The sequence below is a fragment of the Prionailurus bengalensis genome, chromosome B2 (genome assembly GCF_016509475.1).
Source record: "Prionailurus bengalensis isolate Pbe53 chromosome B2, Fcat_Pben_1.1_paternal_pri, whole genome shotgun sequence".
Lineage (NCBI taxonomy): Eukaryota > Metazoa > Chordata > Mammalia > Carnivora > Felidae > Prionailurus > Prionailurus bengalensis.
In genome coordinates, this window is record NC_057349.1 from 23,508,926 (window position 1) to 23,534,198 (window position 25,273).

At 40.1% G+C, this 25,273-nt stretch overlaps 1 protein-coding gene across 4 annotated transcripts in view; it reads left to right on the top strand.

The window, feature by feature from the left end:
• The window catches only part of LYRM4 (LYR motif containing 4), a 172,385-nt gene that overhangs the window by 91,064 nt on the left and 56,048 nt on the right, over positions 1-25,273 (top strand). For 2 of the 4 annotated variants that reach the window (XM_043590894.1, XM_043590895.1), the window contains exon 3: positions 17,293-17,400. The exons of the other annotated variants lie outside the window; for them this stretch is intronic. In XM_043590894.1, coding sequence (XP_043446829.1) covers positions 17,293-17,400 — 108 coding nt within the window. The remainder of the gene's footprint in view (positions 1-17,292; positions 17,401-25,273) is intronic. 4 annotated transcript variants of the gene reach the window in all.

Below are 25,273 nucleotides of genomic sequence, written 5' to 3' on the forward strand. Positions count from 1 at the left end.
ATTGCATCTCGGAACCACCTCTTTAAAATAGACATTCCTGGTGTGCCTGGGTAGCTCAGTTGGTTAAGTGCCCAACTCTTGATTTAAGCTCCAGTCATGATCTCACAGTTGTGAGATCAAGCCCCATATCAGCCTTCATACTGGGCATGGAGCTTGCTTGGGATTCTCTCTCTCCCTCTCCCTCTGCCACTGCCCCGCTTATGCTTTTTCTCTCAGAAAGGAAGGAAGGAAGGAAGGAAGGAAGGAAGGAAGGAAGGAAGGAAGGAAGGAAGGAAAGAATGAAAGAAAGAAAGAGAAAGGAGAGAAAAGAAAAGAAAAAAAGAAAAAGAATTTTTTTAAATACACATGCCCAACCTTGCAGTTCTGAGCACCTCGACTGTCCTAGATAAAGCCATGGCTCTAAATCATTTTTTTTAAGTTTTTATGTATGCATTTTGAGAAAGAGACAGCATGAGCAGGGGAGGGGCAGAGAGAGAGAGGCAGGGAGAGAGAAAATCCCAAGCAGACTCTGCACTGACAGCACAGAGCCTGACTTGGGGCTCAAACTCACAAAACTGTGAGATCATGACCTGAGCCCAAACCAAGTCGGACACTTAACTGACTGAGCAACCCAGGCACCCTGGCTCTAAAACATTTTAAGACAAAAAGAGACACATGTGATATACCTCTAAAGTATCGATTACCATTTAATATCCATGGAGCTTATGGCCATGGATACGTTTATTCTCGATGATCAATTTATTAATGTTATATATCCAATAATTGAAACATTAAAGTGGATCTTTGCTAAACATTTATCCATTGATTAAAAGCTAAATTTTATTTTCTTAACCAATTTAAAAAGCAGTTACTAATCTAATCTAGCTGCTGCTTTCAAACTCTCCAAATATCTTAAAGATGAGCTATAACAACACAAAAGTAGTCATTACAAAACCAGTTACTATATTTATTCCTAAACCTCTTCCAGAATATTAACACTACTGGTTTAATTCAAGTTTTTGTTATTTCTACACAACATCCCAGGGTTTCAGAAATGTCACATTAATTAATACCTGTCTCCATGTTAATAACAAAAGGAAAAGAATACCTGAGGTTTCAGTACCTGAAGTAGATACCACCTGATTCCTGTCAGGGCACTGATCACCAATCTGAGCTACCTTTTTATTGCTAAAGTCCATTTGTTAAATCAGTCCAAGTGTGTGTGTCTGTACGTGCTTTGTTTCTTTGTTCGATGGGACTACTATTAGCAGTCAAGAACAGTGGACCCATGGGAAGGAAGGAAATGTTTTCCTTAAGTCATACTGAGTCAAAGATGCCGGCATTATAACTTTTAGGTATGTCCAGCAAACCGCAAAAATGCAGACCTAGCACTCGGAAGCCACTTAAAGCAGGAGACCTAAGTTTGGAAGTCATCTGATAGGATGCGAACCCCTGAGACTGAGCTGTGTTGCCTAGAGGGAGCAGACAGAGAAAGAAGAGGCCGAGAAGAGCTTTCAGAACAGAGTTTCCAAGCATAATATTTGCCTGTGTCCATTACTTATAGAGAGCTCATCAGGAGGCTGTCTGGAAGAGGCAGTTCAAAAGCCATTTGTATTTCTGAGAGCAGCTTAATGGAAGAGAACAGAATCAGCAGGGCAAAGCTGGTGGCCCAGAGGCAGAGGCATCAGCTTTGGAAGAGCAGCTTGGTAGAGAAGAGCAGGAGAGAACAGAGAACTGTTTGAGAATTAGGGGAATAGGTAGATGGGTCCATCTGGGATTTGTGTGGGGGGGAGGTGATTTTTTTTTTAAGGGTGCAAAGATTTTATTGTTTGACTAAGAGAAAGGAGCTAATGCAAAAGAAATCATTGAAGGCACAATAAAGAGTAGGAAAAAAGTAATGGAGAAAGGTCCCAGAGCAACCAGGGGAAAGTGGTTTTCCTCAAGAAATCTCAAATACCATTAGACAAGAGAAGGAGAATAGAATTGATAAAAAGACATGTAAGACAATTCTGAGTCAAATGAAGAAGCTTACATTTTCTTTTTCCTACTTTGTCATTCATCTTTCAAGCTGGTTTGTGTTTGGGACTATTAAAAAGACTTCAAATACGTAATTAAATATATCAACAGTTTCAGGGCACCTGTCTGGCTCAGTCAGTTAAGCGTCTAACTTTGGGTTAGGTCATGATCTCACATTTCGTGAGTTCCAGCCCCATATTGGGCTCTGCACTCTCAGTGCATAGCCTGCTTCAGATCTTCTGTCTCCCTCTTTCTCTACCCCTCCCTTGCATGCTCGCTCTCACGCTCTCTCTCTCTCTCTCTCTCTCTCTCTCAAAAATAAACATAACGTATACACATACATGATATATATACATATATATACACATATATATCATGTATGTGTGTGATATATGCATATATATATATATATATGCATCAACAGTTTCTTTTATAGTTTTGTTTCTCTTGGCACTAAAATTCACTCATCTTACATGGCCTCAATTCTTTGAAAAAATTTAGAGAGCAAAACTGCATAAAATTTAGGTTGTGGGGTTGAGATGCATTGCTTGCAAAGAAATGTGAAAAGGGTTGTTAGAATAGATGTAAAGAAAGCTGGGGGGGGCATTAACAATGCTTACAAGGATAATTGTGCAACGAGATGACAGAGATAAAGTCAAACGCACACTTTAGCAGCAAGATCAATCAGCCCTGTTTGCAACATTTGGGAGCAGATAGGGAGAGAGGTTAGTGCCATCTGCCAGGCTGAGATTGGCAAGGAGAATGCAGCAGTAGAAGTCAGACAAAGCAAGGGCACCCACGCTAGCGTCACTGCAGTGACCAGTCACCATGCCCAAGAGCACAGCTGTGGGGCTGGAAGGGGCAGGTGAGCTATGAGAATGGGAGAGACCAATCAACTAGAGGCCATACTGAGGAAGAGCAAGCTCAGGGTGACCACTTGAGAAGAGCAGAAGGAGAAGGATGGGAGATTGAATCAAGGTCTGGGGCTTGGCTTATGTCAGTGAGGTCCATACCTAAGGGTAGGTGACATTAGGAAGGCACTGAACATCATTGGACTTGAGGATTGTAGGTATAAGGCAGGGTGTTTGGAAGGTCGTTAGCGTAGATGCTGAGAGACCTAAAAATGCTGGCAGAGGACTGAGTGGATAGGAAAACTGAGCTCTGTACTGAAGTTATCAGAGAAAGGACATGAGCAGATAATAGCTACAAGTTTGGGAAGAGGGTCAGGACGGCAACAAGTGCAGGTACACCCACACCACCTTATACGGTAGCCTCAGAGAAAGTGGAGTAAGCAGGTGATATAAACTTCAGAATAATCCAGAGGCTCTACAGGGGCCTCTAGGATTATAGGCTCTTCGGATTTCATCAGTAACCATCTCCTACAAGATGCTTTCATTCTCAGGTTAGCCCAGTAAACAAATCTACTTACATAGCGGAATCACCATTTGCGGTTTTGTAATGAGACTTAGCTTGTTGGTTTCTAAGAAACTGTGATGTGTGGCTAAAAGTGAAGGAAATTGTGTGGCTGGCATAATAAGATTCTATCTGACATAGTCACATCTCCTGTGATTAAGCACAGTAAGGAATTAATGGTAAGCAGAGTCACAGCCAAAAGTGTATTATAAGCATGATGGGGCAAGATATTACAAAACTCTGTTTTGTATGAAACATACAAAACATATAGTTACAAAACTCTATGTCTGTTTCTCAAAAAAAAAAAAAATTCATAGAGTTGCCATATGATCTAGCAATTCCACTTCTGGGTATATCCCAAAAAAAATTGAAAGCAGAGTCTCAAAGAGATATTTGCACACCCGTGTTCATGGCAGCATGATTTGCAATAGCCACAAGGTAGAAACAGCCCAAATGTCCATTGATGAATAAATGGATAGTGGTTTATATGTATGATGGAATATTATTCAGCCTGAAAAAGGAATGAAGCACAGGCACATGGCCACAACGTGGATGAACCTTGAAAATGTTATGCGAAGTGAAATGAGGCAGTCACGAAAGGACACATTTCATATGATTCCACTTATATGAGGTATTTAGTATATCCAAATTCATAGACATGAAAAAGGAGAATGATGGTTGCCAGGGGAATGGAGAGTTACTGTTTATTGGGTTCAGAGTTTCAGTCTGGGAAGTCGAAAACATTCTAGAGACAGATGGTGGTAATGGTGCATGACAGTGTGAATGTGTTTCATGCCATAGAACTGTATACTTAAAAATGGTTTAAATGATAAGTTTTATGTATAATTAACCACAATTTTATAAAAATATATGAATACATTTTTATAAATAAATGGTTTAAATGATAAATCTTAATGTTTTATGTGTTGTACCACAACTAAAAAAAAATACCAATTCCAGATTTGGAATTATTGAGGGGTGTTTGCTCCCCCTTTTTTTCCAATTGTGCATTTACTTCTCAGTGAGAAGAAATCAGTAAGAGCATGCTCTCAATGATGAAAATAAATCATTTTCTAATCTTACAAGTGTAGGTGGCCATGTACACACAAGTGTGTGTGTGCACCTGCAAATCCATGCTATACTCAGCTTAGAAACAGCAAATTTGAACTGTCAGGAAACCCTCTTCCTTAAAAAGAACTCGCTTTACTTTAATCTTCTGTAGCAGGGAAGTATAACCAGAGAAAACTCTTACAATCCACCCATTTTATTCATTTCTGCTCCTATTTCTCTCTGGGTCAGAAAAGGTAATACAGGTATAAGAAAGTCATCTTTCAAAACCATGACATTCTGTAAATGTAAGACATGAAAACGGTGGTAGCACACCTTCCAGCCTGCCCACTGGGATCAAGGTATGATGCCCCTCCAGACAGGCAAAGCAGGATTGGGGGGGAAGCAGCTGCCTCACTCTATTTGGAGGAAACCTTTGAAAAGGAAGTCTTCACTGGAAATTGCACCTCTTAATCACTCTGACAATCTTGTCTCTTTTTCCAGTTTCATGTATTTTTTAAAAAAATATTTTCTTAATGTTTACTTATTTTTGAGAGAGACAGCACGTGACCACAGGAGGGACAGAGAGACGGGGAGAGAGGATCTGAAGTGGGCTCTGTGGAGCAGACAGCCTGATGCGGGGCTTGAACTCACGAACCGTGAAATCACTACCTGAGCCAAAGTCAGACACTTAACCAACTGAGCCACCCAGGCGCCCTGATCTCATAAATTCTTAATTGAGCTCTTGTTGGGGGAATGTTTGGAGGAAGTGTTGGGAAGTGCGTGTGTGTTATAAGGAAGGGAAGAATGACCTGCCAGTTCTGCTTTCAGGAGCACAGAGCCAGTGTAGACAAAAGGACAAAGCTTCATGTGTATATACACATGTCCCATCTGAGGCTGTTCTGGTGGCTCTGTGTTTTGGGGGTGTTTACGTAAGCATCAGCAGCAGGAGCCTGTGAAGCAGGACAGAGAAATACAAGTGTTCAGGAAGCATTAGACTGGCAGAGCCCTAAAAGGTAAAATGGTGAAAAGGTGGCTCCAGCAGACAGTTTAAGTAGAATTAGCTGAGCATGCATACAAAGATCTGTAGCCACTTTGGTGCTGTGAGATACGGGCCTGGATCACTGACCGTCTTCATGATAGTTGCAAAATGGTTCTCTATGTCTGTCAGGGACTAAATGATTGTGACCCCCCCAAAATCATATGTAGAAGCCCTATACCCCCAATGTGATGACATTAGAAACTAGGGTCTTTGGGAGTTTATTAGGATTTGATGACGTCTTAAGGAGGGAGCCCTTGTGGATGGGATTAGTGCCCTGATAAGAGTCCTGATGGACTTTGCTTCCTCTCTCTGCTCTGCAGTATGAGACACAAGGGGAAATCAGCAGCCTGCAACCCAGTAAAGGGCCCTCACTAGAACCCGACCATACTCACACCTGATCTCAGACTCCCAGCCTCCAGAACCATGACAAGTACATGCCTGTTGTTTCCGAAGCCACCCAGTGGATGGTGTTGTGTTAAAGCAGCCCGAGTGTACCAAAACAGTGACCATGACAGTTAAGAGGCAGAGGCGGACTAGGTGACCAAGCGGGCTGTGAAGCACACTTTCAGGACCATGTTTGCTAAACATAGAATGCAGCCAGCTTTGCAGTGCTCAGTGTTGATTCCTCTGGCCTGTCATTTCACAGGAAATACATAAAATCTCTTTTCTACATAATCCTTTGTTTAAAAAAAAAAACACAATTTTTTTTTTTTTTTCTGATTCTCACCTTCTTTGGACAGTCTTTAAAATGATGTTGGGGTTTAAATTTGTTTAGTTTTTTTTTTTCTCATTCTTGAAGTGATTAATATTAATGCTAAAAGTGAATACATTCACTTTTCCGTTTTAGAAGTTGCCAGAAAAAGGAATTACTTGCAGTCATAACAAAGACAGTTTGATTCAATAATGATGTAACTGCTTTACTATATAGGAGTTATATGTCGGATTGTTGTTTTTTGTTTTTGTTTTTATTAAGAAGAAATTCTAGGTAGATCAGCTTTGCAATACATCCATTTGGATTAAAAGTTGGCATTTGTAATAGGGGCACTTGTACCCCAATGTTTATAGCAGCACTCTCAACAATAGCCAAATTATGGAAAGAGCCTAAATGTCCATCAACTGATGAATGGATAAAGAAATTGTGGTTTATATGCACAATGGAGTACTACGTGGCAATGAGAAAGAATGAAATATGGCCCTTTGTAGCAACATGGATGGAACTGGAGAGTGTGATGCTAAGTGAAATAAGCCATACAGAGAAAGACAGATACCATATGGTTTCACTCTTATGTGGATCCTGAGAAACTTAACAGAAACCCATGGGGGAGGGGGAGGAAAAAAAAAAAAGGAGGTTAGAGTGGGAGAGAGCCAAAGCATAAGAGACTCTTAAAAACAGAACAAACTGAGGGTTGATGGGGGGTGGGAGGGAGAGGAGGGTGGGTGACAGGTATTGAGGAGGGCACCTTTTGGGATGAGCACTGGGCGTTGTATGGAAACCAATTTGACAATAAATTTCATATATTGAAAAAAAAGTTGGCATTTGTAGCAATTGAATAAAGAACTATGGTTGTAGAAGGAGGCTAAGCCTCAGCCCTGAATCAAAGTTAATGGTATGTTATCAGGCCAAAGCTGCCTGTTTCTAGCCAACTCACAGCGATGCTCCCACCCTCAGCATAGCTCACTCCCAACCTTATGTTGACATTGCTTATTTCTGAGTTGAAGTGGGTTGTCTTTTACCTCCGTCCCCATTTTTGCATCTCTCCAAAGTTCTGCCCACCCAAGGCATTAGGGGAAAGATCATTTACACCGGTACACAATCACTGCCAAGAAAGATGGGAGCCAGAGAAAGCGCAAGGTTATCTCTTTCCAGCTCTGCCTATACCAGAGCCTTGCTTCAGGCTGAGATGTAGAGAAATGGGAAGGAAATGGGAACAGGAAGCCAAGATGGAAAGGCTAAATGTATTTTGGGCCCCTTTTACACCCTCACAGATTGCTAGAATATGAGGTCTATCCATGCTTACATGTCCATTGAAGAAAAGCGGATACAGATGATTTTGTACGTTTCATTTACACATACACACTTCTACAGAAAATAAGGCGTTCCCTTTCGGAAGCTTTGGGGTTTTTTTCTTTGTTTGTTTTGTTTTTTAATACATAAGAATCCTGAACAATGATTCTGGGGCACCTGGGTATCTCAGTCGGTTAAGTGTCCAGCTCTTGATTTCGGCTCAAGTCATGATCTCACAGTTCGTGAGTTTGAGCTCCACATCGGGCTCTGTGCTGACATTGCAGAGCCTGCTTGAGAGCCTCAGATTGTCTCTCTCCCTCTGTCTCTCTGTCCCTCCCCCTCACACACTCTATCTCAAAATAAATATACTTAAAAAAAAAAAACCTGAACAAAGATTTTTTAAGAATCACATGGGAATTTCTCCATCCAAGTGTTACTCTTTAAATTATTTGCCTTGAGGGCCTGCCTGTTTACTTCAATAAACTTCCTTTTCAAAATTGCCATCCGTTTTAGTTTCCAGTGCACATAAGAAAATTGAGTTGTAGCATGGCCTCTTTCTTCATACTTGACTCTGAATCACTTTTGACTCTTTCAGAAAAGTAAATCTACCCTCACAGGATGAAACTTTGACAACACAGACAATATGCAAAAGAATGTCTGAGTTATTCATTCAATAAATATTGAATACCTACTATGTTGCCAAGTGTTCTGTGGGAGGACAGGCATGTAAGATGAATAGACAATTTCAGTCCTTACTCCTCAGCTGCTGGCAGTCTTAGGGGAAGACAGACATTCTCAAACAATTAAATCCATAGTGAAAACTGGTGGCATATGGGGGTATAGCAGGAGCCCAAGGCGAGGAGTGGCTTTCAGAAATGTTTTGAATAAAGACACCATCCTTGGAATACATTATCATCTCTCAAAATGACAGTCTCAAGGAAGGTGCAGGATCTAGTGTGTTTCTTGAAGACTATATTCATTTTCTAATAATTGTAGTAAATAATAATAAATAATCAATGCATTTGACCTGATTTGTTAGAATAATAGAAAGCAGAACACTGTAGTGTTGCCCTTTAGCCCCTAAAACTATTCAAAGAAGATAAGTTGGAGCATCTTATGACTCTCGTTGGATGTTATATTTTTGTAAGTCATTGAAAGAACCTGGCACTATAAGGATATATTTGATAAGGATAGCTAAAATGATTGAAGAAAACGCTTCAGTAAAATATCCCTCAAGCCAGAGCAGTAGGACAGAAACAGCATGTCAAAACAAGACAACATGGGAGTCTGGCTCTAGAGATAAATTAAACAAGCATCCTTCACTTGGATGATAATTGTGTTGGCACCAGAGAGCTTGTGTATCACTGAATTGTGCTCTTAAAGAGGCAGTTGGTGCTTCAAAAGCAGTCATCCTGGTGAACAGGGGTAGGGTTTTCTGGTCAGGAGATTTCATTTCAAGCAAGGATGTGATTATTCCTGACTGTCATTGCATTACCAGGAAAACTTGTTTCTGAGATCCTTAAGAATACATCAGCTATGACATTTAAGGAAGGCCTTCAGAAGCTGTACTAACTAGCAATAAAATATAAGGTTGAGAAATTTCTAAAATCCTCTGTAAGTTTTTGTGCCAAAACTCACATTTCAGCAATGGTCACAGCTGTCAAGAGCACAGCTCCCCTAAATACAGAGAAGTGGGAGACTTCAGTAGCCCTCCCTCAGTTATTGGTGATGTCCTTGCATTCACACACTTCCATATTTTTCCTTCATACTGCCATTCTCAAGTTTTACACACATTTATGACATTGAAACAGGATTTTGGAGGTATTACAAAGAACCCACAGCCCTAAACAAAATGAAATATGTCATTTAGAGCATTAAACAAGCATATTCCTAAACACAACAATGTTTAATGAGAAACTTGGGAAAACATGCAAGAAGTTTTGGAAGTAATATCTCTGTCTCCATGCCGATGGAGATAAAATGATATTCTCTCACTTTTAGAAATCTGAGGTTCATATTCACTAAAACTTGAAAGACTGTGAAATAGGTGATCAGTCAGCTGACATTATCCTTGATTTCAAAGATGAAAGCTTCATTTTCAGAGACAAATCTAGATCCAGTACTTCCACTGCTGGCTGTTTACCCAAAGGGAAAATAAAACACTAATTTGGAAAGATATATGCACCCCTATGTTTATTGCAGCATTATTTACAATAGCCATGATATGGAAGCAACATAAAGTTTTGTCTAGTTTCTATGCACAGGTTCTGAACCCCTCTTAGAAAGGTCCAAAACTCTTAATACAAAGCAATATTAAAGATTGCACATTTACATCTATTCACAAAAATCTATGCACTGGGGTCTAGAATGCCCCTCATTTCAATACTGCTTACTTAAAACTTTTTTTTTAATGTTTATTTATTCTTGAGACAGACAGACAGACAGAGACAGAGTGTGAGTGGGAGAAGGTCAGAGAGAGAGGGAGACACAGAATCTGAAGCAGGCTCCAGGCTCTGAGCTGTCAGCACAGAGCCTGACGCAGGGCTGGAATTCACAGACTGTGAGATCATGACCTGATCTGAAGTCGGACACTTAACCAACTGAGCCACCCAGGTGCCCCTCAATACTGCTTACTTTAAATACTATTTGTAGAGCCTCTGTTCAAGAATCTAGGGTCTGCGGTGCCTGGGTGGCTCAGTCAGTTAAGCGTCCACCTTCAGCTCAGGCAATGATCTTGCAGTTCATGAGTTCTAGTCCCACATCGGGCTCTGTGCTGACAGCTCAGAGCCTGGAGCCTGATTCAGATTCTGTGTCTCCTTCTCTCTCTGCCTCTCTCTCTCTCTCTCTCTCTGTCTCCCTTTCAAAAATAAATAAAAATTAAAAAAAAAAAAAGAATCTAGGGTCTCACTAAATGGAAGGCATTCTTCCCCCATCTGTAATTAGTATAGGAATGGCAACATTTTAGTGCATTAATTTTATGTGTGATGTCTTTAAGCCCAATTAGCTAAGGAACAGACCTTTAATGACTAGCTGTATAAAATCAAAGAAGGACTGGCTTATATTTTATATCCTCAACTCGTCTCAATATTTGTTAGAATTTAAACTTTCCAAGGTTGATAATCTGTTTAAAATAAAAGGGAAAATATATATTTATACATGTACCTCAGTTTAATATTCTGGACTTAAGAATTACCAATTATAAATGTAAAGACAAAAAGAAGTATAGTAAAATAGGCCAAGAAGAGATTTAAGAAATCTAAAGCTAAAGCTTTATTTTTCTTCCTGCCCTCCTTGTGCTAATCATTAACTGAGTTTACAAATAACCCCCTCCTCTGAGAAGAAATATAGCAACACCAAACAGGACAAGCACACCAAATGATCTGTATTTTCCTTTTTATAACTGAGTCTTTGTGAAAATGTCCGTGTGCAATATACATGCCTCAGGTTCTATTCATTATCACCTCTGGATGAAGCCACGAGTTGGGAAAGATGGATAAATTCCTCATTTTAACCATAATAATTGATTTGAGAAGTGATGCTATCCTTAGGAACATGGCTGATGCGCTGAAAGGGTGAAATTAGTTGTTGTTTTCTTGGTGAAGATGAAATTTTAATGTTTCTTTATTTTTGAGAGAGAGTGAGACACACAGAGTATAAGTGGGGGAGAGGCAGAGAGAAAAGGAGACACAGAATCTAAAGCAGATTCCAGGCTCTGAGCTGTCAGCACAGAGCCCGACATGGGGCTCGAACTCCTGAGCCCCGATCATGACCTGAGCTGAAGTCCGATACTTAACCGAATGAACCACCCAGGTGCCGCGTTATGAAGGTGAAAATTTTAATGATTTTTCCATATTCTCTAGAACATTAACTGCTCTTTGTAAAATGCATTGTTAGATCCAAACACAGGCAGCTGCTTGTAGGAAACTCTTTATTCCTCCTTTACCCTAACATGAAGGACAAAAAAAAAAAAAAAAAAAGCAGCAGCAGCAGCTGGGAATATTTCCAGAGCATGGACTACGGGAAGCATCAGGTCTGACTATACAGAAGGTGGTTTTCTCCAGTCTGCATACTGGGCCACAGTTCTCTTCTCGCAGAACTCTGGAGCTCAGGACCAGAAGTGACAGTAATGGTCCCCAGGACCTTTACCCCAAGGCCTTGGGGTAGGCTCTTCAGTCTGTACCTTCCAGAATCGATGCACAGACTCCTGGGTCCCCAACACCAGGTACTGCAGGAATCGGACCTTATCTCTAGGACAACTTGCTAGTGAACGCAACTCTCCCAACAGGATACTGTAATTTGTAAGCCAGTTCATTTCCCTAAGACCTTACTTCTTTGTAAAATGAACTTCTCTTTTGCATACGTGAGCCCTACCTATGCTCAGAAGAATGGACCACCACCAGAGGTGTCTAGCCCAAAATAAGCACCCAGTAAATAGTAGGTCTGTAAACAAAAAAAAACCTTAAAATATGACATGATGAGTTACTAATCACTCATACCCATTAAGTGCTCTCTTCAATATTATAATTTAGTGGAATTTCAAATATGTTAATATAGGTTATCATTCATTAATGAGAAAAGGATTGCAATTTTAACTCTCATATTTAACTCTTTAAAGTGTGGCATCTTTAATGCAGCTGGATGTTCTTATTCTATGACAGATTAGCTCATGATTCATTAGCTGTACACATCTTGGGTCCATATGTGCTGCTACACAGTAGGTTAGACCCCCACCTGGCTCAAGGAGTAGCCTAAAGGAATCTTGCAAACAGAAGATTCCAGTCCCTAGAGCAGTGCCAGGGCATAGCTTACATACAGCATGTGGCAGGGTTATTATGTCTAATTGGTATGTTGGTATTAACAAATGTGTAATGGCACAAAGCACAGGAAATTTCACTACATCTCTGGCAAATTCATAGTGAGAAAGAAGGACAGATGGTTGAAAACGGCCATAAAATGTTCTATTCCATGTCTGCAAAAATCATTAGTAGTTAAAGAGATGTTATTAATGGATCAGATTCACTTAGGGAGTCGTGTTTCTGTAATGCACATTAAAGCAATGATACTTCTGGTATTTTTAATGTAATCAGGGTCAAAGACAAACATGTCTTTGTATGTAATTAGAGAATAGATTTATCGACAGTAAAGAAGCTGTTCCACATCACTTAGGAAGTTGTTCTTATCTTCTTACACTGAGGAGTAAAACGCCAACCACATGCTAGCCTCGTAGGTCCCTGAAATAATACCATATTGTTTCATTGGTATAATCTCGGGAGATGGAGAAGGGGTAAAGTTATTATTTCTGAAAATCACCAAAAGCCCATTTTTAAAAAGCCACAAATAACCAGTTTATAAATTATGAATGAGTGATTTTAATTCCCCAGGTTCTTTAACATATTCTTTTAGAATTAATACGAAAATCAGTGTTTGGACTTTGTGAGCATGAGAATGATTTCCGTGGATGTTTTTAAATTTATTTCTTTATTATTTTAATTATTATTATTTTTCTTTTTTTTTAACTCATCTCTGTACCTGGTGTGGGGCTCGAACTCACAACCCTGAGATCAAGAGTTACATGCTTGTAGGGAACCTGGATGGCTCAGTAGATTAGGCATACAACTTTGGCTCAGGTCATGATCTCATGGTTCGTGAGTTTGAGCCCTGCATCAACCTCTGTGCTGACGGCTCAGAGCCTGGAGCCTGCTTCAGATTGTGTGTCTCCCTCTCTCTCTGCCCTTCCCCCACTTGCACTCTGCCTCTCTCTCTCTTTCAAAAATAAATAAACATTTTAAAAAATTGTTTTTAAAGAGTTACATGCTCTTCTGACTGAGCCTACCATGCGCCCTAATTTCAGTGGACTTTTTATGTCTGTGTGACAGCATAATATCTGTGAACTGATGGAGGTGCTTTAGGCCAGGTGCAGTGGCTTGTCATGGTCCCCTCCATGTGGAGTGGAACTTTCCGCCCTGCAGGTCCAGAATGCTAGAATCAGGAGGTTGTCAGTGCTTAGGGACAGCGGCTTTCCTTAGGACATCTCAAGGTGCAAAACAGGATTAAGGCAATTGTGTGAATCTAGCCGGGAAGCCAGAGGGATGGAGGTGTTCAGGAACCTGTGGTCATTGTTCTTGGGCTTTCTCTCACTCAGATTGTTCAGAAATACTCTTTCCCCAGCTCTTTCTCTTTCTGGGCTTTCTGAAACTGCTGCTCCTGAGAGCAACTCTTGCACGCAGAGGCAGCTCGTGTTTCTGCATGCTTTCCCAGCGTGGTAGAATGCATGGGCTTGTAGCACGTTTTCACTTGTTACCTTTTAGATCAGCTGCCAACCTTTGGCTTCCAGGCAGGCCTGTAATTACATAGTTTGTGTGTCTCCGGAGCCCCTTTTGGACATGGGCTAGAGTTCTTAAGGCAGCTGGCTACGCTCATGATGCTTTTCCTGAAGCACACGACCTGGAGCTACAAACAGAGACAGCGGTTCTGTTGCTGTCCCCACACGACTGTGTGGGCGTCACATCGTGTGGGCATCACAGTTAGGTTTGTGGATTTTATCCCAATGGAGCACTGATTTACAGTGTTCTCTTCTACAAACCAGATTGCCTCTGAGTAGGTTTCCCCCATCTCGTAGCCATTTCCTTATCCTGTCAACCTAAAAATAATAACAATAAACCATTTAAACATCCTATATAAATCTGCCAGGTTTGATAAAAAGCAAGGGGGAGAAATCTCATCACCTCCAGTGACAGTGGTGTAAAATCCCTGCATTTGGCTCTGGCAGAGTTTCCACCACAGAAAGAGGTGCTTTGTCATCACTTTGGACTCTTAAAATGTTGGGTGTTTTTTGGGTTTTTTTTTTTCCCTCTCCCGCCCCTCTCCCTGCCCTCCTTCCTGAACAGTTAAAATGTTTATACGGTTGGTTAACAAACATCAGCAAAATGATAACAACCGCTATTGATCCCTGTATTATGGCTGTGGAAAGCCTAAACTTGCAGATTTATTCCTGATTATAAAGTAAGTCTTGGCTCTCTTTGTGCATTCGTTGGCCCCCACCGCCCCACACATTGTTCATTTCTGTGTGACATTGGTGTATCTTCCTCAGGTGAGAGGTGTCAGCCGTGAACTGGAGTAAGCCCTCCAGGTGCTAGATGCAGCTGTGCATCAGTGATTTATTCTTGTAAATGTAGGACTTGAAGGGGTAGAGGGCTCTCAAAAGCAGTGTTCTCCTGTTTTCCCCAACAAGGAGAGAGGGGAGGAGCTGGAGACAGATAGGACATTGATGAATGATCAGTGGTTTTGTTGCCACTGGGAAGGTTGGTTCAAGGGAAGTATTGCATTTTTTATTACATGAATAATCTATAGTTACTGTAATAATATTTGAGGGGAGAAAAATTATTCATAGTTCTACTCATGAAACACTATTATTTTCGTGTATATCCTTCCAGAATGTTACTTCTGCAGATACATAAGAATGTGTATTTTTCAATAAATGGAATTCTAATCCTTCATAACTTTGTGACTTCCTAATTATAATTAACAGCTTTCAAGTCAGTAAAAGCACACAAGCATCATCATTTTTAAATGGACACATAGGGCACCACTGAATGCACTGCTTCATTTGTTTTGCTGATCCTTTATTGTTAGAGCTGAAGGTGTGTGCGACTTTAAACAATGCCATGATGAACATCCTTGTGAGTAAGATATCTTTGTTCACTTATCTAGCTCTTCATTTCGGGTAGATTACTGGAAATAGACTTGGCTCAGGTCATAATCTCGCAGTTTGTGGGTTCGAGCCCTGCATCGGGCTCTGTGCTGACAGCTCAGCCTGGAGTCTGCTTCAGGTTCTGTGTCTCCCTCTTTCTGCATCTCCCCCACTCACTCCCACTCCCTCCCTCTCTCTCTCTCCCTCTCTCTCTCTTTCTCTCTCTCTCTCTCTCTCTCTCTCTCTCTCTAAGATAAATAAACATTAAAAAAAAAAAAGTACACCCAGTTTAAGGAGATTTTCTACATGCCCGATTTGGGAGAGAGGGTGTGTGTTTGTTTTTACTATTCTACTGTGCTCTTCCTATGCTGTGAGATTAGATAAAATCTTGTCATTTGTATAGCCATATTTATTTATTTATTTATTTATTTATTTATTTATTTATTTATTTTTTCAAAGGCATAAAACATGTTTTTATTTGCCTATTTTTTCCCCATTTTTTATTTTTTTTTTTTTTTATTTTTTTTCACTTTTTTTTTTTTTATGAAATTTATTGACAAATTGGTTTCCATACAACACCCAGTGCTCATCCCAAAAGGTGCCCTCCTCAATACCCATCACCCACCCTCTCCTCCCTCCCACCCCCCATCAACCCTCAGTTTGTTCTCAGTTTTTAACAGTCTCTTATGCTTTGGCTCTCTCCCATTCTAACCTCTTTTTTTTTTTTTCCTTCCCCTCCCCCATGGGTTCCTGTTGTATAGCCATATTTAAAGGAATAAAGTAAGAAAAGCTGTTTCACATCTAATTGCTTCTTGGGTCACAGAACCGTTGTGAATCTGACTAGAAACCGTTGTGAATGCTCCCCTAGAAAAATGGATGTATGTATATATACAATGCCAAGGGTTCATCTGCTCCTGAACCTAATCCATGGACTCCAGTTCAGTCTTTGACTTCTAAGTTCTTCTTAGTTTTTTTATTTGTAATTATTGTCACTTTCACACCAGTTAAGAATGAAGTTATTGTTTCTGCTCTAGTCTAATAAATATTTTATGCTCTTCCATGTATAGTCTGTTTTATAGTGGACTGTTATAAAATAGTATTGAAACCAAGAATGAAGTCATTTCTGCAGGAAGACCGACTGCCCCTACTACTCTAGACTTACATATTGCAAAGGGTTACCAAAGATGTGTTTGAGCCATTTGGGTGAGACCATTCTAAACATACAGAATGTGATGTTCACATGCTTCACTTTACCCCATCTGTTCATGCATTTTTCCTGCTTGTAGGATTTACCCAGTTGATTGTCTCACGGTCCCATTTGTCATGACCAAAGCCAGACTCATCATTTCTTTCCCAACATGTCTGCCTTATTGTATCCAAATGTCTGTTAATCACACTGCTCTTCTTCCAGTTACTCATGGGTGGAATTTTAGACTCAACTTGAGCTTTCCTTGCCCAATGTATTAATCAGGGATCCCCACAGAAACAGAACCAAGAGGGTAGATATGTGTATAGAGAGGGAGAGGAAGAAAGGGAGAGAGATTTGTTATGAGGAATTGGCTCACAATTATGGAGGCTGGCAAGTCTCAAGATCTCCAGGGTGAGTCTGCTGGAGACCCAGAAGAGCTGACCATTTAGTTCTGGTCCAAAGATCAGTAGGCTTAAGACATAGGAAGATCCTTTATGTCAGTTTGAGTCCAAAGGCAGGATAAAAGCTGATACTCCTTTTAAGACCATCAGGCAGGAAGAATTCTTTTTCTTAGGAGAGGGTCAGCTTTTTTATGCTTCTCAGTCCTTCAACTGATTGGGTAAGGCCCACCCACATTATGGAAGGCGGTCTACTTTACTCAGTGTTGGAAGTAAACTGGCCACCATAACATGGAGGGCAGGGAGAGACCAAAAAAAGAGGCAGATCATCCCAGATTGGTAGTTGGCAGGTTTAACAAGCAAGGGAACTTCCTTACAAGGCTTATCTGGAGTGGCCACAAGAGAAGTAGATCTTTGCACCTGCCCACCAAAATCTTAAGTCTGTATAGAGACCTGAACTGGGTTCAGTCACATACCATCTAGATGGTCTTAACAACACTTTGTTCTTTCAAGGTTATGTCCTTGAAATCAACGCCTGCTGTGGGAATGGTGGGCAGAACACACATTCCAAGGACAGGGACAGCATTGAGGAACCTCTACTTGCCAGGGTCCAGCTCACAGGTAAACTGGCAGTCACGTCCTCTTGATTACCTCCCCCAGCACTCAGTCTACCTATTTAAATGATAATACCATCCAGAAGCATCACACAGGTCATCTCTTCTTCCTGCAAACCTAGTAGAAGACACATAACAAATGAAGAGTGCAAGCTGACAGGATAAAGTAGAAGTGGGTTTTTTCCTATGGGGCTTACAGAATACTGAGAGAAACAGTTGGGAAAAGGCAAGATGAATCAACATCACAACCCTAGACAGGAAACACTTTCAGGGTTGAAAAAAGGTTTTAACTTACAGGAAGAATGTGTGTGGTATACAGGAATGAAAATAGGAATATGTTTCATATACAGTTGATTCTCATTATTTTCAGAGTCCATATTTGTGCATTCACACACTTGATACCCATGGCACCTTCACCAGTGGTTATCTTACTGTTGGCCACGCCATTAACAGTGCCACTGTAATTCTCTGGTTTTTTTTAAGTTTATTTATTTTTGAGAGAGAGAGAAAAAGTGTGAATGGGGAAGGGGCAGACAGAGGGAGACAGAATCCCAAGCAGGCTCCTCACTGTCAACGAGCCTGATGCAAGGCTTGATCTCATAAGCTAGACACTTAACCGACTAAGCCACCCAGATGCCTGCTTAAAGATGCTCTCGTGTGCCCTGACAAGTTTTGCTCATGCCTTTTGTGGTGTCATTTGACTCCTTGTGTTCTCAGTGAAAACTGTCCTGTTTAGGGGCACCTGGGTGGCTCAGTCAGTGAAGCATCCAACTCTTGATTTCAGCTCAGGTCATGATCTCACCATACATGAGATCAAGCCCCATATCAGGCTCATTACTAACAGTGCAGAACCTGGTTGGTATTCTCTCTCTCTCTACCTCTCACTTCCCTCCCCCGCTTGCGTGTTCTCTCTCTCTCTCTCTCAAAATAAATAAATATTTTTTAAAAATAAAATAAAAACTGACCAGTTTTATTTCTGTTTTGATTCCCTAATTGGTCAGATCTAACTGCTGCCATCTAAGTGATGAGATTTGTTTTTCAAGCAAGAAAGAGCCAAAAATATATCAGTCTGGGTTTTTTTCCTAGCAATTTATTTTGAAATTTTTCAAAAATACAAGAAAAAAAAATTTTTCAATAATACAGTAATAACCCATATACCCTTTGCCCTTATTGACCGGTTGTTAGCCTTTGCCACGTTTGCTTGCTCTTACTTATTTGCCCATCTTCTTGCTCTCTTCCCTCTTTCTCTGTCACCATCATGGTCATCCTCTGTATGTTTTCCGGAACCATTTGAAAGTAAGTTGCACACATGACACTTTACTCCTAAATGTTTCAGCAGCTGTCTCCTCTAAGAACAAGCGCATTCTCCTACATGGCCACGATACCAACATCACATCCAGGACAGTTGTCAATGATGCAGTAGTATTATCCGTTAGCATAAAATACAATCCAACAAACATTTCTCCACACTCCCCCATCATACTCCTCCCTCTCCCGCCTCCCACCAGGATCCAATAAAGGGTCCAGTCACTGGCCGCCATGTTTCTTCTGTCTCCTTAAATCTGGACCACCCCTCTCCTCGCCCTTTCTTGTGTCTTTTGTGAGATTTCAGTTTTGAAGAGTCCAGGCCTTGTCATGGATAATGTCCTGCCATTTGGACTTAGCCCATTACCCTTAGATTCAGGTAAAACATTTCTGGCAAGAATACTACATGAGTAATGTACCTTCTCATCTTGTCACATCAGGAGGTACCCCAGTATTGGGGATACTCAGTTTGATTATTTGCTCGATACCTCCTTTTCTCCCTATAATTAGTAAGTGATATTTGAGGCCTAGTGAAAATCCTGTTCTTCAGCAACTTTTCATCCATGTTTTAGCATTCATTGGCAGTGACCCTTGCCTGAATTAATTATTACATGAGTGGTTGCAAAAGGTGATTTTCCAAATAGCTGACATTCTATCCAAAAGAGCTCTTTTCCTCTCTTAGCCTTCTCACCCAATTTTTTTATCACTAGAGATTTATTGTTGGTTCAGAGTGTAATCCATTACCATCATTGTTTCTTTGATGCTTGCATTGTCCCACATTTGCCAGTGGGAGCTTTTTCTAACCAGTTCCTGTGCCCCTTTAATATGGCCCAGTTCGTCTTTGAGCACCTCCTTGTTTTCTGACACAAAGTGGGTTTTTTTCTTTGTTTCTTCCCAATAATATGTTAAAAGAAACAATTGTATATTGTTTTCTACCCATAACTATATTTTATCAGAACAGCCTACTATTTTAAAGAAGCAAACAAAATGTATACCCCATTCATAGCTAAAAATAAAATATACTGTATTTCTCCAGAAACAGATTTCTGGATCAGAGCCCAGCTACTAATAACACACATAAACAGTCACTTCCTTTCAGCAAAGAGTAGTAGGCCATTAAGAAATATCTGACTCGGCATTGTTTGTGTGTGAAAAGCCTCTTCCATGACAGCAGAAAAAGGAAAGTGAGTTGTACTGACAATTCAGAATGTTTAAATCATTCATCGGACAGGTGTTTTTATAATTTACATTGTGTGCCCAGCACCATGCTAAAGGCCATTATAGATCTATAAGGATATATTGTTAAAAAGGCAAAAGGAGATAAAGCTAGTTGAAAAATAGAAACGGGTCAATATGTGACAGCGTACTTATTAATGTTATAGGAATTAATAGGGGAAGAGATAGCATGGAGCAGAATGTGGGAGAACTTGTGAAGGAGCTCAGAGCAAAAGTGAACTTTGAGTCAATGGTTGTGTATCTGGTTTGTGTAGGCATGAAACGAGACTTTTTCTGACATATGAAGCTGTTAGCAGTGATTATCTTTGGGGAGGGGGACCAGAGCAACAAGACATAAGGCAGCAGCCTTTTTGTTATATGTCCTTGTGTGCATATATTACTTTTACAGTAACAGAGACAGATTTAAGATCTTGCTTATTAAAGATGAGTGACCTAATAGGAAGAGGAGTCTATACCAACTGAATAAAAAACTTGAAGTCCAGCCATAGGTTGGGCTGGGTAGTGGGAGCAAAGTTATAATTGATCTTTCAGACAATGGGGGACTACTGAAAGGTTGTGACAAAAGTAGGCATGCCTTGGGGGAACTAATGTAGCAAAAAAGTAATTTGCACATACACCAAAGGCTTATTTGCCTTTATTCAGAAGAGAGTCACTATGTGGTAGTTAAAATCAAGTTTAATTGCATCTAGTTTATTTAAAACACACTTTGATTTATATTTTTGAAAGTGGAGTCATTGGGATATGTCTTTTGAATAAATCAAGGCATACCTGGATGTATTTATGGATTCTTTGGACAATTTGTTTTGATCTACGATTTCTGAAATTGCACTCCTCAAAAACTGGCTTCTGTGGCTTTGCCACAACCTTTTTTTTTGTTTTTGTTTTTGTTTTTAATTACCACAAAGGTTTAAATGCCAGTGATCATGTATCTAGTCAAATTCTAATGATACAGCTTTTGGAGACAGGATACCACAGTAAAATGATTTTTGTGGTTTAATCAGTTTTGTACTTACATACTGGGCTGCTTTCAACTGTGGATTCCACTTATACCTCACACTTCACTGTGATGAGTCATGCGCAGGGAAGAATGGAGAGGAACCTGCATGTATGACACACTCTGTAAATGGATGACCCTTCCCTTTCTCCCTGTAAAGCCAACTGTTGACAACTATAGGGTTTTTGTGCTCGGTTTGCTTTGGTTTGGATGTTTGGGCGGGGGGAGGGTGGTGGTTAGAGGTGGTGTTTTTGTTGTTGTTGTTTTTGTTTGTTTGTTTGTTTTTTGCCTCCATTGAATATAACAAATGAAATCCAAGGAAAATTCTCAAACTGTCAAAATAAATTCAATTTGTATTTACTCAAGTACAGATGGTCCCAGTTTTCAATAATTCATTCAGCCAAGGAGGCTTTTAAAAACTAGTATTTTATTCCTCTTCATTCTAAGCCACTTATTTCTTTTCTCCTAAGTCCAAAAATAAGCATATGAAGCTCAGATCAGTGTTTTGTTTCACCTGTGCTGAAGTCTCATCCAGTGGTGGTGATGGGTTGTTCATCCCGATGTGGATTACTTATGAGGTCAAAGGACTTGTTTTACTCCCCTCTACTCTCTGACAGGCTGAAACTAACAGGGACAAGTGGGACGTGGCTTAGGTAAAACATCACTCTCTACTCCACTTCTTATCTCACCCCCCAAAATCAACGAAGGCAGCAAGAACACCTTGAAAAAAAAATGAAGCACCTCTACACAGTATATTCAGCATAAAAACTGGGCCAGAAGATCACATGGTGTGGCTTTTTAAAACAACTCTCACTTCCTCAGGTCACCACTGTTTACATGATGATGTTGGGTAGCTTCTGAGCTTTTTAAGCGAAACCTTTTAATATTTAATGTGGTTAAAAAAAGCTTTTCCACAGGCAGCTTTCAACACTACCACAAATCCCTGTCTGTACGGTGGTGGTTATTGTAGTGTATCCCTTAAAAATTCTATTTTTTTCTTTCTACGTACTACCAACTCTGGAGTAAATACCAACACAGAACAAAATATTCTCAAATGGCTCTTTCATAGCACTTGCTATTCTAGTGAATGAGATGTTTTTCCCCACTATATGCATTTTTGTTGATTTTAGTAAAACTTGAATTGTACTTATTTTATGATGTTTTTAAAAAACTAAGATTGCCCTCCTAGCCTTTCACTTTACTGATTTTGTAAGTCTCAGCTTTGTCCATGATTCTCAGTTTCATTCGACACTTCCTTTTAGCAGATTATGGACAAGTAAGTCTCAATCTCTGTAACCTGTTTTCTAGAAATAGACTAAAAGGAAATAAGCTAGCATTTGTTGCAAATTTTGGGAAAATTATGTTGTGTCATATCTAAAAATGAATTTCCTAGGATTCTGTAATTATAGTCACTGATTCGTGTAGTATCAACACAAAACTGGAGAAAAACAAATCAGGACAATTGGATGTTAGCATAGCAGAGCTACAAAAGGATGGCTAAAGGGATCATTAAAGAGTCTGCTCACTGAAAAATAAACACAGACATACACTTGTGTCCACACTAAAACTACTACTAAATCACTCACGGGCAGGAATAATAAGTGATGATTTGAATGAGGAAGTAAGACAAATTCACTGAAACTAGCAGTGTCTTCTATCCTTTTATTTCTCCATTTTCTCATCTAAAAGAAAGTAAAGAAAATACTTCTAATTAGATGCTTACAACGAGTTCAGCATGCTTGACTGGATGATAGGATACCCAAAAGCACTACATTCAAACTCTTAAACTAAGTTCCAGCTGGGGAAGCTTCTGCAGAGCATAGTTTCCCCTTTTTTGTTCTAGTTTCTTGTTTGTTTTGTTTTTAAGAATCACCCACACACACACCAAAAAAAGGGCGGGGGGGAGAATTCCCTTTAGATTACTAGTCATATAAAAATGCCCTGGGAAGGGGGTGGAGCAAATGGGGAGAGAAAATTGTTTAAAAGTGAATTGGGTTTTGGCCGGGGCGGGGGGGGGGGGCACCTAGGTGGCTCAGTCTGACTTGATTTTGGCACAGGTCGTGATCCCAGGATCATGGGATCAAGCCCCTCGTCAGGCTTTGCACTCAGCATGGAGCCTGCTTGAGATTCTCTCTCTCTCCCTCCCCCCATCTCCCCCACTCACAATCTCTCTCTGGAAAATAAAAATAGAAAGTGAATTGGCTTTTAAATAAAAAACTCAAAAATGAATTTCTTTAAAAACACATTTTGTTAAAATATGTAAACAGTGCAATATTGTAAAAACACAGCTCAAGGTATTTTTGTAAAATGAAGACATCATGTACTCAGGACCCAAATCAATCAAATGAACGTTATCAGCACTCCACAAGCCCCTTGTAGTTCCTTGTCCCAGGACCCCACCAAGGATAACCACTGTCCTGATTTATCACATAGATTGGTTTTCCTGTTTTTATACTTTCCACAAATGGAATCTGGCTACTCTTGCTCAATATTATTTGAGATTCGTCCATATTATTCTGTGCTGGTGTGGATGGTTTGTCCTCAGGGCTGTATATTTTTTAATTGTGTTAATACACCACAAAACTTACCTATCCTTTTTTACTACTGATGGGTATTTGGGTAGTTTCGAGTTTAGGGCTGAATAGTGCCAATATATATATATATATATATATATATATATATATATATATATATATTGGTACTTATCTTTTAGTGGATGGTCATTCTAGGACTGGAACTGCCTGGTCATAGACTTTGCATGTATTCAGCTCTAGAGCCAAGCGGTTTTCCAAAATAGATGCACCAAATTGCATCCCCATGGATGCATGCAATTTATATTCTAGTTGTTCCACATCCTTTCTAATACTTGGTATTTTCCGTCCTTTTTCATTTTAACCACTCTAGGGGTTATGGTGGTTTTAATTTTAATTTTTCTAATAACTCACAAAGATGAGCCCCTTTTCATGTATTTGTACATGGAGGGATATTTCATGTTTAGAGATTGGAATACCATTAGAAAGTTGTCAGTGTTGTTCAAGCTGATGTATAGACATAATACAATCCCAGTCAAATTACTAGTAATTTTATTTTTGCAGAAACTGAGAAGCTCATTTAAAAATTCACATGGGTATTCAAAGGACCAAGGATAGCCAAAGAATTCTTACAGAAAATGGAGAAAGCAAGAATACTTGTACTATTGCATAGAAAGGTTTCTAAAGCTTTGGTAACTAAGACAGTGCTACTGGTGCAGGGCAAGGCTAACAGATCAATGGAACAGACTAGAGTCCAGAAACGGGCCCACTTCTATACTGTCATCTGATCTGTGGCAGAGATGACACTGCATTGCAGTGGGAAAAGGATAGCCTTTTCAATAAATGGTGTTCAGCTATTTGGATAACTATTTGGAGATAAAAGAATCTTGACCTCTTCCTCATTTCATGCAAAAAGTGGATTGTAGATTTAAATGGGAAAAATAAATAAATATATATGTGTACTTTTAGAGGAAGACCAAAGAAAACAACCTTACTACCTGGGAGTAGACAAAGATTTCTTTTTTTTTTTTTAATTTTTTTTTCAACGTTTATTTATTTTTGGGACAGAGAGAGACAGAGCATGAATGGGGGAGGGGCAGAGAGAGAGGGAGACACAGAATCGGAAACAGGCTCCAGGCTCTGAGCCATCAGCCCAGAGCCCGACGCGGGGCTCGAACTCACGGACCGGGAGATCATGACCTGGCTGAAGTCGGACGCTTAACCGACTGCGCCACCCAGGCGCCCCTAGACAAAGATTTCTTAAATAGGACACAAAAAGTATGAACCATAAAAAATTAATATATTGGGCCATGTTAAAATTGTGATGTCAGGGGACCCCTGGTCAGTTCGGTGGTTAGAGCATGTGATTCTTGACCTCAGGGTCCTGGGTTCAAGCCCCATGTTGGGCATGGAGCCAACTTAAAAAAATTAATTTAGGGGCGCCTTGGTGGCTCAGTTGGTTGAGCAGTTCAAGCCCCGCATTAGGCTCTGTGCTGACAGCTCAGAGCCTGGAACCTGCTTCAGATTCTGTGTCTCCCCCGCTCTCTCTGCCCTTCCCCCACTCACACATTGTCTCTCTCTCTCTCTCTCTCTCTCTCTCTCTCTCTCTCTCTCTCAAAAATAAACATTAAAAAAAATTTTAAATAAAAATGGGTGAAAATTTTGAACATTCACAAAAGGTGATATCCAGATGGCCATGTTTTTTCATTTTCTCCTTACTTTTAATAAGAGAATATGTATGTCATGTACATATTCAGCTACTCTTTACTACTGCCATTCTAAAAGAGTATGCCTAGAAAACATCAATAATATGT